The 17,571-nt window shown below is 39.1% G+C and overlaps 1 protein-coding gene across 2 annotated transcripts in view; it reads right to left on the reverse strand.

The window, feature by feature from the left end:
* MACROD2 (mono-ADP ribosylhydrolase 2) overlaps positions 1-17,571 on the reverse strand; it is a 2,183,277-nt gene that overhangs the window by 199,029 nt on the left and 1,966,677 nt on the right. For both annotated transcript variants that reach the window (XM_033185566.1, XM_033185564.1), the window contains exon 9: positions 9,932-10,013. In XM_033185566.1, coding sequence (XP_033041457.1) covers positions 9,932-10,013 — 82 coding nt within the window. The remainder of the gene's footprint in view (positions 1-9,931; positions 10,014-17,571) is intronic.

Here is a 17,571-nt window from a genome sequence, read left to right on the forward strand (position 1 = left end):
CTCTAGCTTTTCAGGAGCTCTAGTCCTACTAATGCAAATGGATAATATGTGGCTTTTTTAGCAGACAAGTAGCTTCAAATAATTGTCCATGTTTTCAGGATTGCTAAGGGAAGAAGCATTACACAGTGGAAAGGATTTGAGCTCAGACATACCCAACTATGTGACTCTGGCCAATTTACTGACTTTTCTTTAGCCTTTGTTCACTACTATCTCAATAAAAGAAGATGATGAATCCATGGCATGGGTGTTGTTGAAAGGGCAGTCTCTTAAGTCATAAACTGAGTTAATCCTTCTTAACTATGGAATCTATCCTATTTCACATTCAAGGACTTACTCTTAAGCCCAGACACATAATACATTAGCAAGAGTGTCAAAATTTCTCAGTCAGGACTTCACAAATTGGATGTAAGCATCGTACTTTACTTCACAATTTTTCCAATCTGAACTGCCATTCTCCCTCTATGTTGCTTACCCAACACCAGACGTGAACTTCTCTACCCTTGTTCATTCCTTAAAGATCACTGGAAGTACCACATTCTTCATGAAAACTGTCCCAATCAATCTGGTCCTCACACACATTTGCCTCTGAATTCCTGGGTGCTATGACTGTATCAGTGTTATACTTGATTATTTGCTAATATTGTTTTCCAACTGTTCTACATGACATGTGCCCTTCAGGACTATTACAAGAATAATATCTTAAATGTAGCAGCCTTGGCAACATAGTAGGCATATAATAAATATGTGGCAACTGATAGAAAGAGAATGAATGATAATGGATGAGATAAACTTATAAAATAAGTGTAAAGGGAGGATGCAGAATACATAATGTGAGTACTTTCTCTTGTTTGCTTTTAAAGATCTAAGATTTTTAAAAGTGAAATTCAGGAAAAATTTTAAATACTGCCTGGGTAAAATTTTAAAGTATTGTGCCCATTTATCGGAGAAGTAATTTTTAATTTTTGAGAATTTTAAATGTTAATTTTTTATTTTTATTTATTACTTATTTATTCATTTTTGAGATGGAGTCTCATTCTGTCACCCAGACTGGAGTGCAATGGTGTGATCTTGGCTCACTGCAACCTCCACCTCTCGGGTTCAAGCAATTCTCCTGCCTCAGCATCCCAAGTAGCTGGGACTACAGACGCCCGCCACCACGCCTGGCCAATTTTTGTACTTTTAGTAGAGACTGGGTTTCACCATATTGCCAGGCTGGTCTCAAACTCCTGACCTTATGATCCGCCTACCTCGGCATCCCAAAGTGCTGGGATTACAGGCGTAAGCCACTGTGCCCGGCCAAGTTTTGAAAATTTTGATAAATACGTAAAAAGCAGTTCTATACACTTGTCTAGCTGTGTTAACAATACTTAGAGTTTCTAGGAAAAACTGACTTTTTACCTGAAACTTTGGTTAAATATTCTCTCTGTCTTAATCTGTTTTGTGCTGCTACAGACTACCCTAGACTAGGTAATATATAATGCATAGAAATGTATTGGCTCACAATTTTGTAGACCGAGGAGCCAAATATCAAAGTGCTGGCATCTGGTGAAGGTCTTTCTGCTAGATCATCACATGGTGGAAGACATCACAAAGTGGAAGGCAAAGGGCAAGAGGCTGAACTCACCATTTTATAATGACACCAGTCCCTCCCATGAGGCTAGAGCTGTCATGGCCTGTCACTCTCTTTTTTTGTTTGTTTGTTTTTGTTTTTGTTTTTGTTTTTTGAGGCGGAGTCTCGCTCTGTCGCCCGGACTGGAGTGCAGTGGCCGGATCTCAGCTCACTGCAAGCTCTGCCTCCCGGGTTCACGCCATTCTCCTGCCTCAGCCTCCCGAGTAGCTGGGACTACAGGCGCCCGCCACCTCACCCGGCTAGTTTTTGTATTTTTAGTAGAGACGGGTTTCACCGTGTTAGCCAGGATGGTCTCGATCTCCTGACCTCGTGATCCGCCCGTCTTGGCCTCCCAAAGTGCTGGGATTACAGGCTTGAGCCACTGCGCCCGGCCGGCCTGTCACTCTCGAAGGTCTTACCTCTTAAAACTGTTACAATGGCAATTAAATTTCAACATGAGTTTTGGAGGAGATACACATTCCAACCATAGCAGTTTCAGTCTAGGCTCATGGTACGTTTTTATTTACATTAATAAACACCTACGATATATTTAGAATTTTTCCAGATTCTGAAAGGGCAATGGAATATTAGGAATGGTATCTGTTCTCCACAAACTTATTTTTTCATTGATGAGACCAAGGTAAAAAGGTCAGACAATAATAATAATATAAAATCCAACTAAAGCTGCCTTGCAGGAGTGTGTATAATTTAGACAGAAATAAATGGCAGAAATTCATGACTGGGAAAATAAATGAAAGACATATTCATATCAATAACATTTATTACATGTTTGGAAGACTATAAGCAGGTCAAAATAAGTGAAATGTGGTTGAGAAGTTTCTTGATTTGTTTTGTTTAAAAATTATAGGCATGCCTTTAAGATACTAAAAATTATTATCAAAATATGAGTTTGGAATTTTCTTTATCATGATTATGCAAAGCTAGACTTTTCTAGTGCTATCTATATCTAAGAATGTAAAATGCATGTAACCTAAATGTGTTTACATACTCAAGTGAAGTGAATTAATAACATGTCTGCCAATATTTGAGAAATAAAATGTATGCACTGCCGCTAGACATTGAAATATGTTAAATATTCAAGAAGTTCCCAAGATATAATTCTCAAACTTGACTTAGGGGTTTACTTTACCATCCATATACTTTTATGTTATATATAATACAAAAAGAAAATCTGCATTTAAGACCAAGAAACATCTCCAGTAAAGTTTATAATTTATAAACTTATAATTCCTAGGGATTCAGTTTACCTAGTTCTAACTATGAAACACTTGTTATTCATGTTATATGTCTACTATTTTGCAAGCTCATTTTTAAGGCATTCAAACTTCTTGCAATTTTATAAGGTTTATTATTTTATGTTGTACCAGATAGATGCCCCAAATATTAGTAGGTCAAATAGTTCATTTTTGTTTTGTTTTGTTTTGTTTTGAAATGGAATCTCCCTCTGTTGCCCAGGCTGGAGTGCAGTGGTGCGATCTCGGCTCACTGCAAGTTCTACCTCCCAGGTTCACACCATTCTCCTGCTTCAGCCTCCCGAGTAGCTGGGACTACAGGCACCCGTCACTGCGCCCGGCTAATTTTTTGTATCTTTAGTAGAGACGGGTTTCACCATGTTAGCCAGGCTGGTCTCGATCTCCTGACCTCGTGATCTGCCCGCCTCAGCCTCCCAAAGTGCTGGGATTACAGGCGTAAGCCACTGTGCCTGGCCCCAAATAGCTCATTATTTTACTATTTACATCAAGAACATTGGGAATGTTTTAGCCTTTTTTCTATTAATTTTTTAAACATAGTTTTAAAATTATTTTCATAGACATAAATGGAATTTTTCATCTTAAATACAATCTTCCTCTTATAAACAGGCGTCAGGTTTGGGATGAGCACATGCATATCCTGGAATGATTTTCCTATCTTATTAGCTTTCCCAGAATTGCTATATATATATGTTAATCACATTTAAGTAAAGTTGACATGGGTATTGTGTATATGTTATATAAATTTCAAAGCTGGAAACGAAATTGACAAATGTAATTGTTTTTATGGTTAAAAAAACTAAAGAGATTAGAGCTGGGCATAGTGGTTTACACCTATAATCCCAAAGACTTGGAAAACTGAGGCAGGAGAATTACTTGAGCCCAGGAGTTCAAGACAAGCCTGGGCAACATGGTGAGACCATGTTTCTAAAGAACAAACAAACAAATAAAATTAGCTGGGCATGTGGGGGTGTGCCTGTAGTCTCAACCACCCAGGAAGTTGAAACAGGAAGATTCCTTGAGCCCCAGGAGTTCGAGGCTGCAGTGAGCTACGATCAGTACGATTGTGTTACTGCACTCCAGTCTAGATGACAGAGTACAACCCTGGCTCTGAAAAACAAATTTAAAAAAGATTAGTTGGTAGGTTTTTCAGTCATAGGTGATTTCACTGTGACCAGTTACTATGTAAATAATGATAAGGGATTGAAGGTATTTAAAGTTAAAACACATTTTGTGAGCTCACAAGGTAAGTTTATCAACCAATGGTCACCAAACTAATGATAAAAAAATGAAAAGTATTAGCCAAAGAAGCAATGAACCTTGCTTAAGGTATATAAAGAAAATAATAAGTGAATTTGTTCCTCATTGCTCTATATACTAGCCTTTAGTTCTACACTTCCATTAGATATATAAAACCTATGTAATGATCATATTTTCTGAGATTATTACTATAGATTCATGAGCAGTAATAGATAAAAGATGCCAGGAGTGGGGTGGTGCCACAAGGACCTGGAGAGTAGGGGCTGGGTGGCAAGTGTATGTGGCTAACGAAGGTCAAAATATAGAAATCTGTGGGTATAGAGTGAATGGAGAGGGTACAAAACCAGAAGTCTGGACTAGGAGGGTCATAAATTCAGGAAGCCAGAGGTCAGGCTGAGGGTACATGTTCCAAATCCAGCTTGATAGTTACTTATGCGTAAAGCATTAGCAGTCAAAACACTGTAACATAACCCTAATCCAAAGGCAAAGACTGCCGTGATGGCCTGAGTGGTAAGAGACAGTACTAGTAGACAGAGCCTCTCGACCTCTGCACTATTGCCATTTGATGCTGAATAATTATCTGTTGGAGAGTTGTGGAGGGTGTTATACTGTGCATTGTGGAATGCTTAGCAGCATCCCTGGCCTCTAATCACTAGAGGACAGTAACCTCTCCCCTCCTTCAGTTGTGAAAAACAAAAATGCCTCAGAATGTCCCCAGGAGGGCAAAATTGCTCCTAGTTGAGAATCACTGCAGTAAACAAAGGTTGGTTTTCCCTAAAGGGAGGAGGGGAAGAGAGTTTACCATGATATGTCTCAAGCTTAAACAAGATTCTTTAATATCATTATAAACCGTATGTTCTTTATCGTTATTATGAGGAAAGTTAACATCTTTCAGTTCTCTAGTAGGACTAAGACTCTAGTAAAAAAAAATGACTTCCACATTCTAGATCGGGAATTGTCTTTTCTTTTTTTAATTTTTTACATCTAGTGAAAACTGCACACAATAAATTCTACACACTGAAAAAATACAAGCCTTTTCATGTAAAGAACAAAGAGATTTCTGAGTTGAATCATACAAATATTATTTGCTGTAGGCCATGTAATGGTGCACTGTAAGTATAAATTATTTGCAACCAAAGTATATGATAATTCCATAAAGCTGCCACACTCTACTTTCAAATAATACTTCTGGAAGGAAAAAGTCAAATGTGCTTTACCTCACAGCCAGATATAAAACTGTTGAAAAAAAATTTTTTGCTGGTTTCTTTCCCTGGAGTTTCTTAATGCATTTCTACAATGGGCAATGTTATGCGCTGGACTGTGCCCTGTGAATTTTTATGTTGAAGGCCTAACCCTCATATCTTAGAATATGACTATATTTGGAGATAGGACCTTTGAGAGCTAATTAAATTAAAATAAGGTAATTAGAGTAGGTCCTAATCCCATTTGACTGGCATCCTTATACAAAGAGAAAGATACTGGCCAGGCGCGGTGGCTCAAGCCTGTAATCCCAGCACTTTGGGAGGCCAAGACGGGTGGATCACAAGGTCAGGAGATCGAGACCATCCTGGCTAACACGGTGAAACCCCGTCTCTACTAAAAATACAAAAAACTAGCCGGGCAAGGTGGCGGCCACCTGTAGTCCCAGCTGGGGAGGCTGAGGCAGGAGAATGGCGTGAAACCGGGAGGCCGAGATTGCAGTGAGCTGAGATCCGGCCACTGCACTCCAGCCTGGGTGACAGAGCTAGACTCCGTCTCAAAAAAAAAAAAAAAAAAAAAAAAACAGAGAAAGATACAGCACAAATGACTCAGAGGGAAGGTCATTTGAAAGTACAGTGAGAAGACAGCCATCTACAAGCCAAGGAGTGAGGCCTCAGAAGAAATTAATCTTGCCTCCACTTGGCCTTGAACTTCTAGCCTTCAGAATAATCAGAAAATGTATTTCTGTAGTTTAAGTCACCCGCTCTGTGGTACTTTGTTTTTGGAGACCTGGCAAACTAATGTAAGCAATTTTCCATCTTCTCCTGTAGATGTGCTATAAAGGCCTTTGGGCTTCTCCTTCCCCACTTACCTGCTGATCTGCAGGTAACAGCACCACAGTACTTCTATGATATGAACGGAATTCAATTTCAAGATGAATGCTAAAAGTACTAATTTAACTCACATTAGAAAAGTTTCCATGAAGGTATTTATAGGTACTAGAAGAAAGAGAAGTGTGGCACCTCTGAAAAATGATGGGCAGCAGATGAAATGGGACTTTCCCAATACTCCAAATATAGCCTGGAAGTTGATCTCAGCCTTCTCTAAAGATGCTCTGAGAAAACGAACCTACTATCACTTTGGCAATGACAGATGCCATTCTCAATTTTAAAATACAGCTCTGTTGCTTCCTAGCTGAATCCTCGTTTTTCATGCCTAAAACATAGGGTATCATAAATGTGTTTAATATGGTTGCTGCCTTGGCATCCATTATTTTTTCTTTTTTTCCTTTTGGTTTTAAAATCTCTACAATATTTATTTACCTATTTATTTATTTGTTTATTTATTTATTTATGGTTTTTATAGATGGGGTCTTGCTTTGTCACCCAGGCTGGAGTTCAGCAGTACAGTCATAGCCAACTGTGCCTCAAACCCCTGAGCTCAAGTGGCTCTCCCACCTCAGCCTCCTGAGTAGCTGGGACTACAGGCATGCACCACCACTCCCAGCTAATTTGTATTTTTATTTTTTTTGTAGAGACAAGTTCTTACTATGTTGCCCAGGCTAGCCTCAAATTCCTGGATTCAAGCAATCCTCCTTCTACAGGTATGAGTCACTGTGTGCCTGGCCAGCATCCATTCTTAGGCCTAACATAAGTTGTTTGAAACCCAGTTGTATCCTGTCACCTTTGGCCTACTAAAACTTCCCTCCCTGTGTGATTGTTTGTGATATGTTCCACTTGTTCCTCATCCAGCTGACCCCAAACCCAATACACTCCACAACTGCTGATCATGGTAAAAATCTAATAGTGTCAGAATCATCAAAGTAAGTTCCTGCTTCCTGAGTGTTTTCTTTAAACTAGCCAATCCACAACCCCCATGGGAAAACCTAAGGGGTGGTGCATACGGACCTAATAAAGACAGTCCCCAGGTGCTCGCTCTCTCTTGCTTCCCACTTGCTGGCTGGGCTCCCTGCCACCTCCAGGCTTCCCGTTGGTCTCCTGTGGGCATCCCTCACCCGTCTACCTGTGAGTAATAAATGCCTTCTGTTTTGGGCATTTTAGTTCTACTTCCTCATTGTGTCTCCCCTGACACACATATCCTAACTTTTCCCCCAACCCTCTTCAAAGCTCTCCTGGAGAGTGGCTATCCTGGCTTACGGCCATTCTCAAGAGAGAGAAACCATAAGACCAAATTAGAAAAAACCCTAACGATGGAACCACAGCACAGGGTTAATACAGTGCCTCCTTTCTTAGAGTGATCATGAAGATTAATGATTTACCCATGTAAACAAAGGAACGCTGTGGCTGGCTAACTGAAAGCAATTAAAAATGTTTGCATTATTAGTAACCATTATTATTATGTTATTTAATATATTAATTATGATTAACCATTATTATATTTAAAGATCATATAGTTATGAATTAAACACAAGTTAAAATTAATGACAGGTAAAGTATATTATCTATATTAGTAGACACATTCCATTATACATCACCCTTATTTCATGTTGCATATTTAGAATTTTCAAATACCTAATGCTTCAACATTGCAGAAATACTCCACAATTTTTGAGGATTTTTACATTTAGTTTAAAATGTACTTACTATTTTCAATATGGACTGACAATAATTTCCTGAGCACTGTGTGTTTCAAAGCATTGATGTGAGATTGAGGATGATTTTATTATTTCACTTGCTCATGTACTGCAATGCATTTTAAAATTTATTCAAAGTAGCAATTTTTCAAACAATAATTTGTTTGCATAATTATTAATATATTACACTCCTAAAACTGTCTCATTTCTTTTAAATTTGCAGTGTGCTTTTTGACTCTGCATCATTGGAAATACCTGCTGATAGAAACTCTATCAATAGATCATAATTATGCAATTATTTTTTATCTTATGTTAGTATAGCTTCCTGCAGACATTTTTTAGAAGACATGAGAATGAATATGATGTCATTATTTGCGACCATCTCAAGGAGTCTAAAATTTACAACATCTTATCAATTATGATGTAATACTGACAAGACATGAGAATATTTGCTTCATACATCATAGGAAGTCACATTTAAAACTATAATTAACATTTACTTTTAATAATACTTAAAAATACAGGCACCAATCAGCTCAACATTGTTATAAAGCAAATCAAAAGGAAAAATGGAACAAGGACATTGAAACAAAAAAGGTCATCAGATTACAGCAAGAAAAATTTATTTAATTCAACTCGTCTCAACAACTACTTATTAAATAGCTGTTAAGTGCGTCCACTCTGAAGAACACTGAGATGCTTGAAGAAAATGAAGAAAGGAGAAAGAAGGAGAAGGGGGAGGAGGAGGAAGAGAAAGAAGAGGAGGAGAAAAAGATTATAACCACAGTCCAGTTCTTTATCACATGGGAATCTGAGGAATTTATATTATGTTTCAGTTCGAGAAATACTTTAGTTAAAACCTTAAATTAAATGCACTTAGCAGATTCACCTTTCAAATATAAAATTAGGGAGAAGAACTTCAAATTACTTAGAAGAACTTAGTCCACTTGGGGCATTAGCAGAGAGCTGACCATCTCTATTGGTTTTGTGGTTTTCTACAGCTGTTCTGGATAGAACGCATCCTACTCTGATCTACAGGCAAGGCATCCTGTTTACTGTCTGGCTCTGATAGACGGCTTAAGAGGATGAATGTGCATCAGCACTCTTTATTCACTCCTTTCCACCTGCCAGAATCACCTGTGATATGACAAATTACTTCAGATGGAGATGGAAACCTCAAAAGAAAGCTCACTGAAAGGCAAGTACCAACAATGCTCACTGTAGCTTGAAATTTCCTGGAAGCGATTCTTGCCATGGCTAAGGAAAGCACTTTGGACACCGTGACTTTAATGGCACCATAAAAATAACAAGGCATTAAACAAGCCTCAGCCTTAATAGGCTAGAAGAGGAAGAGTGGAGGAAAATATTCAAATTACCCAAATCCAACTAATGGCACATTCAATCGATGTAAATACATTACTCAAGGTTCTCTAATAACCCCGAGGTTTATCCTATTTTCTGAAAAGAAGTGTGAATGACTGCTATTCTCAGACTGCCCTAGAAGTGCTGCTATAGGCATTGAAATTTGGAGTGAGAAACTGGGGAAGGAATAGGGATGGAATGCAGGAACAGTTTGAATTCTGACTATGAATATAAATGGGCTTACAATTTCCAACAATGGTATTTAACAGGGTAGATGCAGGCATGAGGCCTGGCAAACTTACAAGTTGGAGAAGGAATCACAGATCATGCATGCAATTTAGGGCCAAGGGAAGCATCTTTAGAAATCATTTATTAATAATTAGCCCCTCAGTTTTGATGTGAAGCACCGAGACCCAAGAGATGAACTGACTTCCCCAAGACAACACAGTAACCTCTGGGGGTAAGAGTTCCATAGCCTAGATTTTCTGTCACCTTGTTCAGTTCTTAGAAACTATGATACAAGTTGGCAGGGGTGACTGTGTAATAGTCCTGAAGGTGAAAAACAATAGGAATAGAAGTGATGGCTCACTTCTTCAATCCTCAATTCGAAAGGAAACAAGAAGTAGCTTTACTCACCTACGGAGAAAAACTCACTCATTTTCTTTTTGTAGATTTTGAAGTCAACTTCTAAGAAGACACAGAAAATGATCCGATCCACCTAGAGGCAAAAGATAAACACTCAAAGTGAAAACAAAAAATGGCAACTGTCCTCCCAGAACGTAGTCTTAGAACAAAAACAAATGGAAAGGCCTCATACAGATTTTTGGTTCTATACTGCTATCTACATCATAGCATTGAGTGAAGTTCAAGGATGTATATAAGGATGTGACTGTGTGTGTGTGTGTTTGTGTGTGTACTCTGTATATAAATAAACCTATGGGCTCTTTGGTGGAAAGATGCTATATAAATCAAATAAGAAATAATAAATGACAATAAGCCACTTTGCAGCACGCTATAAATAAGATCTGAGATTCCGACAGGATACCTAGAGTTTATGTCCTATAAAACAGCCACACGAGAGGTACACAGCAGAATGACAGTAAAGTATGTCAGTAAACAAAGAGCTCTTTGTCCTACTCTTCCTAGACAAATACATTTATCAAACCTGTTAGTATTTGAACAAGGCCTAAAAAGCTTCCATGCAGCTTAATTGGCATGAAGCCACTTGCTTTTAGTTTAACACACTTGGAAATGCAACAGAAATAAAAATTAACTAGCTGACAATGACACAAGGCCAACATAACATTTAATTTTGTATAAGTAAATGCCACCTCAAAAGTAAAATATGTGCATAGTCCCTTTTTTGTTTTGAGAGAACTTCTGTGTGTAAAGAGTTTCTTGGAAACATTCACAGAGCAATATAGTAAACGGAGAAGAGACATGGAATATATGTAATAGTTCACATATATCTGATTAAATCAGTGACTTAATTTTGTGTCCTGGAAATAAATACCCCTTTAGTTATTTTGTTTTAACAACATAAAAAAAGTTGAAAATCACTCACTGGCAAGTTGCATAGAACATCAAATGAGGTGTTTCTCATGGCAGTAGGAAATGGAAGTGGGTGTGCACGTGGCAGGACAAGAAAGAACCCCAGTGGAAGTCACCCACCTAACCTCCCTGCTCTCCCAGCCTATGTGATACAGATCTCACTAGTAAGACAGTTCCCAGTAGAAAAGGAGATCGTAATTATTCTCACTGCTGTATCTGCGATTGTTGACTATTTTTCCCCAGGCTTTACATGATCAGAATATTTCTAAAGTCAACCAATCGATCAAAAATCAAAACAAGAAAATTTGACTTAATGCAGATCCGAGAAGACCAGGCTGAACAGTGTCATTCCTACACATTGCCCTCATACTTTAAATCATTTAATATAAATTAGGAAATTTGTTTAACACTCACGTTTCTTGTGTGAGTGTGTATAAATATATGTGTGTGAGTGTGTATGAGTGTGTGTGTTTGTGTGTGGGGGGGTTAATGGCAATGTTATTCTCTGCTAAGTGTACTTTTGTTTGTTTGTTTGTTTGAGATGGAGTGTTGCTCTGTCACCCAGGTTGGAGTGCAGTGGCGCGATCTCAGCTCACTGCCACTTCCGCCTCCCGGGTTCAGGTGATTCTCTTGCCTCAGTCTCCCGAGTAGCTGGGACTACAGGTGCGTGCCACCACACTCAGCTAATTTTTTGTATTTTTAGTAGAGACAGAGTTTCACCATGTTAGCCAGGATGGTCTCGATCTCCTGACCTCGTGATCTGCCTGCCTCGGCCATGCAGACCATATACAGATATTTCAAATATTAGAGGGAACTATAATCTGCCTTTTAGCATATTAGGCTCTGTTACCATGGAAATGATTTAGGTCCAAAACTCAGCAGCCTAATTTATTTTCCCAGGGAAAAAAAAAGGGGAGGGGAGGGACGGTGACAGTGAAACACTTTTAGTTTAAATTAATTGAGTGGCCCAATTCCCTGCCTTTACCCTTAGGCATAGCACGGAAAATGTCTTGGAAGCAAGGCGAATCCAAGAATTAGCCTTATTCACTAAGTACTTATTATGTATGTATATGTGTATGTATTTATATAAGTATGCACAAACATACTCTCTGGGGTTATTGTTGAACAAGAGCTCATTTAGTTGACAAGCTCTGTGTTTATGAACACACCATGCATACTATCAGTGCTTGTGGCAGACTGTGTCTTCCAAGATGGCATGCAATGCGCTTTCCACCCCACAGCTCTTCTTACAATGTAATAATGATACTACCTTCATTGGGAAATGGAATCTACAGTTATTCCTTGAGCAACACAGCTTTGAGCTGCACAGGTCTACTTATATGTGGATTTTTTTCAGTAAAAGTTAAGCAGAGCATGCCTGCCTCTTCTGCTTCCTCTTCCACTTCCTCCACCTCTACCACCCCTGAGAAAGTATACCTACCCCCCTTCCTCCTCCTCCTCAGCCCACTCAATGTGAAGACAATAAGGATGAAGACCTTTATGATGATCCACTTCCATCTCATGAACAGTAAATATATTTTCTCTTCCTTATGATTTTCTTAGTAACATTTTCTTTCTCTAGCTTACTTTATTGTAAGAATACAGCATATAATACATGTAACATACCAAATATGTGTTAATCAATCTTCTATGTTATCTGTAAGGCTTCTAGTCAATAGTAGGCTATTAGCAGTTAAGTACCTGGGGAGTCAAAAGTTATACATGGATTTTTGACTGCATTGGGGATAGTCACCACTTACCCTCACATTGTTCAAGGGTCAACTGTTCTACCTCTTGAATCTGAGAGGCCTATGACTATGGTAGAAATGATCCTATATAACTTTGCAATCCATGTGATAAAAGGTGATACAGTTTATGCCTGGTCTTCTTGGGAGGCTCACTCTTGTACCCAACAACCATGCCACGAGGAAGCAGAGACACTATATGGATCCAACTATCCTCACTGAAAGTAGGTAGACTAGATTATTTCAACTCCAGGCCTTTGAGCCATCCCGGCTAATGTCACATTAGCAGAGATAGGTCATTCCTGCTAAACGCTGATTTCAAATTCATGAGCTAACCATTAAAATACATAACTAGAAATCTGATATTCTTTTAGCTCCTCCCTGTAACTGCTTTTTCAGAGTTTCTTGTTTTTCCAGCTATGTAGTACTTGACTCCTACTGAAAAGCCCAGACTGAATACCTAAAAAAGGAGTCACAGTGGGATGAGGAGAAAGTCTAATTGTTACATGGCTGAGAGATTGGAAATCTGACTTGCGCAAAGGAAAAAGGGCCCAGATGCCCCATACTAGCCCCAGATAAATTTCATGAGAACCTACAAGAATGCCTGCTATTGAGGTCCAGGAGCATGATTTCATATTTTTTTTTTCTTTTTTCTTTTTTTTGAGATAGAGTCTATGTCACCCAGGCTGAAGTGCAGTGGCATGACCTCGGCTCACTGCAAGCTCTGCCTCCTGGGTTCACGTCATTCTCCTGCTTCAGCCTCCTGAGTAGCTGGGACTACAGGTACCTACCACCACACTCTGCTAATGTTTTTGATTCTTAGTAGAGACAGGTTTCACTGTGTTAGCCAGGATGGTCTCGATCTCCTGACCTTGTGATCCACCCACCTTGGCCTCCCAAGGTGCTGGGATTACAGGAGTGAGCCACCGTGCCCGGCCTCATGGTTTCATTTTTTAAAATGTTAGGCAGTAAAATAATTGTGTGAAATAGTGCTTCTTGAGAGATTGTGTTCGTTCATTTATTCATCAGATATTAAGTGATCATTTCCAATTCGTTGCGCCTAGCCTATATGCCATTTACTTATAGAAAACATGAGTCCAGAAATCAAGTGATTTTTTTTCCCCAAGGCCGAAGCAATCAATTAAGGCAAAAACTCAGGTGTCTTCATTTTTAGGATTTATTTTAAAATTTTTAAATACATTAGAGATGGAGTCTTGCTATGTTGCCAGGATGGACTCAAATTTCTAAGCTTAAGCAAACCTCCTGACTGGCTTGGACTATAGGAAGATAGTGTATGAATCTCACATCCAGAGTTTGTTTGTTTGTTTCTTCTGTGATATCACCTAGAGAGACACACACAGAATTGAGTTTCTAGGCCAGTCACTAGCTCTGTTACATCAGACAAGCCATTCTCTTTCCTCACCCTAGTTTTTACATCTTTCTAAAGAAAAGATGGAATTATCTCATCTCTAAAGTTTTTTTTTTTTTTTTTCTCTGTGTGCCTGTTACAGTCTATGTCAAAAGTTAGTTAAGCTTAAGTTATATTTCTCTGAATGGTTCTGGATTACGGCTGGCCACAGAGAAATGTCCTTAAGATTCACAGGGCGGAAGTGCAGTCAGAGACTTTATGTGAGGAAGGTGGTACAGGGCTTGGGCAGGTCACGCACGCCGTTGCTTATCACATGGGTGTGGAGTAGCAGCTGACCCCACAGCTTCTCCAGTTCTTGATGGTTCTTCTGCCACACGTTCTTGGAGCCGGGCTGGGCACACATGAAGTTCTGCAGTGAGAGCACTGGCTCCTTCGGCAGGACATCGCAGCTTTGACGTTCCAATCAGTGAGAGACAGATACACGAGCCTGTGCATCTCTGCGGATTCCAGTTTTCCCTTGTGACTTTCATTCATCTTTGTTCTCTCCTGCTTTGCATGCAGCTTTCCTATTGACAACTTCCTGTTTATCATCTGCCCTGCTGACATACTTCTGGCCCTGTTCGGATGGAGAGGCAAGGGACTTGCATAGACATCTTCACCAGCTCCTTTCCATGGGTCCCGGTTAGAAGCTTTTCTCTTCAGTCAATCATGCCCTTGTGGAATGTTGCTTTCCCGGTTTCTCCCACAACTGTACAAGATCTAATCCTGGCAATAAATCCGTTACCCCATATCATTCAAGGATTCTGCTTCTCTGACTTAACTCCAACTGATGTAATCTTCAATATCATTTCAGTGAATATTATGTAGAGAAGAGCAATGAAGTACAAAGAATAACAATGTTCTTTGTTAGAGGTGTGCAACCTGTCAAGGCTTCTCAAATTCCAATTACTTCTTTTTCAGTGGACTTTTGTTGGTCCTGGCCCATCTTCTTGGTTAACTTCCTAAAGTTTCCATCCCCTCTTGTAATTAAAGCAACTTTGTATATTTAAAATAACTTACTTTTTTTTTTTTTTTTTGAGATGCAGTCTCTGTTGCCTAAGCTGGATTGCAGTGGCACAATCTCAGCTCACTGCAACCTCCACTTCCCGGGTTCAAGTGATTCTCCTGCCTCAGCCTCCTGAGTAGCTAGGGTTACAGGCACACACCACCACACCTGGCTAATTTTTGTATTTTTAGTAGAGACGGGGTTTCACTATGTTGATCAGGCTGGTCTCGAACTCCTGACCTCGTGATCTGCTTGCCTCGGCCTCCCAAAGTGCTAGGATTACAGGCCTGAGCCACCATGCCCGCCCAATAACTTACTCTTTTATGAACACGTTGTCAATAAACTCAGATGATTCCCTAGTCTAAAATGTAATCGAAAATAATACAAAAAACAACATTAATTTTTTTTAGAACAACTTGACAGTTCACTTTGTGTCTTAAACTGGAACCTTATGAAGAATCAGGTGGAACTCATCTTTGCATCACCAGTGCATAGTATAGGATCTGACACATAATAGGAGCGCTGTAAATATCCGCAGAGTATATGTTGGACAAACAGATTTGACTAAAATGTAGGTATGTGGCAGATAGTTTTAAGGGTTACTTAGTTCTAGAACCAAAAAAATAAGATATTTCGGAGGACTTTCCTTTAAGTTTGCCAGAAGAGCCGAGAACAGAAATATAGAGAAACCTGGATGGTTTTGCAGAGCACTATCCAAAAAAGAAAAAGAAAAGCACTATATAAAGGGCATGAGGCATTATTGTCACCAACTGTCATCTTATCCAATGATACTATGTTGACTACAATGGCTCTTCAGCCCAGTTTTCATATGGATGTTTTCATATAGAGTACTTAATAGTTTCACAGTAGCAACAATGATGCCCTCTAAACTAGGATGTGTTAAAAACTAACAGCTTTTTAAAATGAAAAGACAATATCAAGTATTGGCAAAGATATAGACAGACTGGAATTTTCATAGACTGCTTTTGAGAATTAAAATTGGAAACCTCTCTGGAAAATTATTTGGCAGTACATACTAAATTAGCTGAATATGCACATGTCTTATAACCTAGCAATTTCACTCCTACATAGATACCTAGTAGAACCTACAAATATATTCACCAAAAGACACACACCAGAATGTTCATAGAAGCACTATTTGCAATATCTCCAAATTGGAAGCTACTTAAATGTCCATAAGTGATAGAATGGATAAATAAATTATGATCTACTCATATAATGGAATATTAAAAACCAATGAGAACAAAAAATTTATTACTATGCAAAATAATATAGGCAAATCTCACAAGCATAATGTTGTATAACAGAACCCAGGAAAAAAAAGAGGACACACTGGATAATTCCATTTTTATGAAGTTCAAAAACCTTATAGAAATAGGCAAAATCATCGATGGAGTTAGAAGATAATGTAACAATTACCCTGGGGTGGAGGGTTGGTGCAAAGAGACCTAGGGAAATGCCTGGGATCCTGGTTTTTTGATCTGGATGCTGGCCCCCGGGATGTGTTCAGTGTGTGAAAATTCATCAAGCTATGCACTCAGGAACTGTGTTCTTTTCTCTATGTTATACTTCAATAAGAATTTTTTTAAAGGTTGAAAGTCCTATGTTAAAGCTGTCTTGGTCAACAATCAAAAATCTATTTTTGTTGACGTCAGGGTCGAAAAAAGTCCTTTACAAGCTGACCTCCTAAAGGTAATCTCTCTATGTATTTTCACTGAAGCCAACTGTAGCTCACCCATCGAGGCATAAAGGAGTAAAGATGTATGTCTTTCACCAAGATATCTATTAATCCACAGTTGGGGGTTTCTTACCCCATAAATGTGATGACATATGTTCCATTAATCTTTTCCAGCAACATATCCACTCCCCCTGAAGAGGGTGACACAGCGATGCAGGTTTGGAGTATCTGCAGCCAACCTCCATTTTTCGCAGCTACCAGTCATAGGGCAGCTGACACAGCCAAGATTATCCTGTGTTCAGTGATACGGGGAGAATGAATGGATTCTGATGAATGTAATTTGCTTCCCCAACAACCAACATTTAGAGATCTGGTGTGATGCAAATGCTACTTTAACTGAGGACTGATGGAGGGCTATCCTGGGTAAATATAGCCTGAGGGACAGCTGGGCTGAAGTCCCAGCCTTCATGAAAGAGAAATCAACAGTCTCACCAGTGCAGAGTTGGATATGGGATGATTTCATAAATTAGTGGCTGCTGCTAATAAGTGCATTAAATGTCAAGGCTTAAGTATCAAATTTGTAGAAAGACAGGTTTTGAGAGGGTGGAGGACCAGGATAAGTAAAGTTTCCTCAGTACTCAGAGTAACTCAAGGATACACAGAGCAGCAAAGGGAAGCGGTCACTATGGATTAATTAAGAACAGGAAGTTGGGGTGTCTAGGTCCTAGTCCCTCCTGTCTCACCAAGTGAAGCAAAAGAGAGCAATCTGCTCTTTTCCCAGCATGTCAGTTTTCTGCTGCTACATGACAAATCGCCGCAGATTTAATGGCTTAAAACAACAACACTTTATTATCTCACAGTTTCACA

The sequence above is a fragment of the Trachypithecus francoisi genome, unplaced genomic scaffold (genome assembly GCF_009764315.1).
Source record: "Trachypithecus francoisi isolate TF-2019V2 unplaced genomic scaffold, Tfra_2.0 Lachesis_group21, whole genome shotgun sequence".
NCBI classification, from domain to species: domain Eukaryota; kingdom Metazoa; phylum Chordata; class Mammalia; order Primates; family Cercopithecidae; genus Trachypithecus; species Trachypithecus francoisi.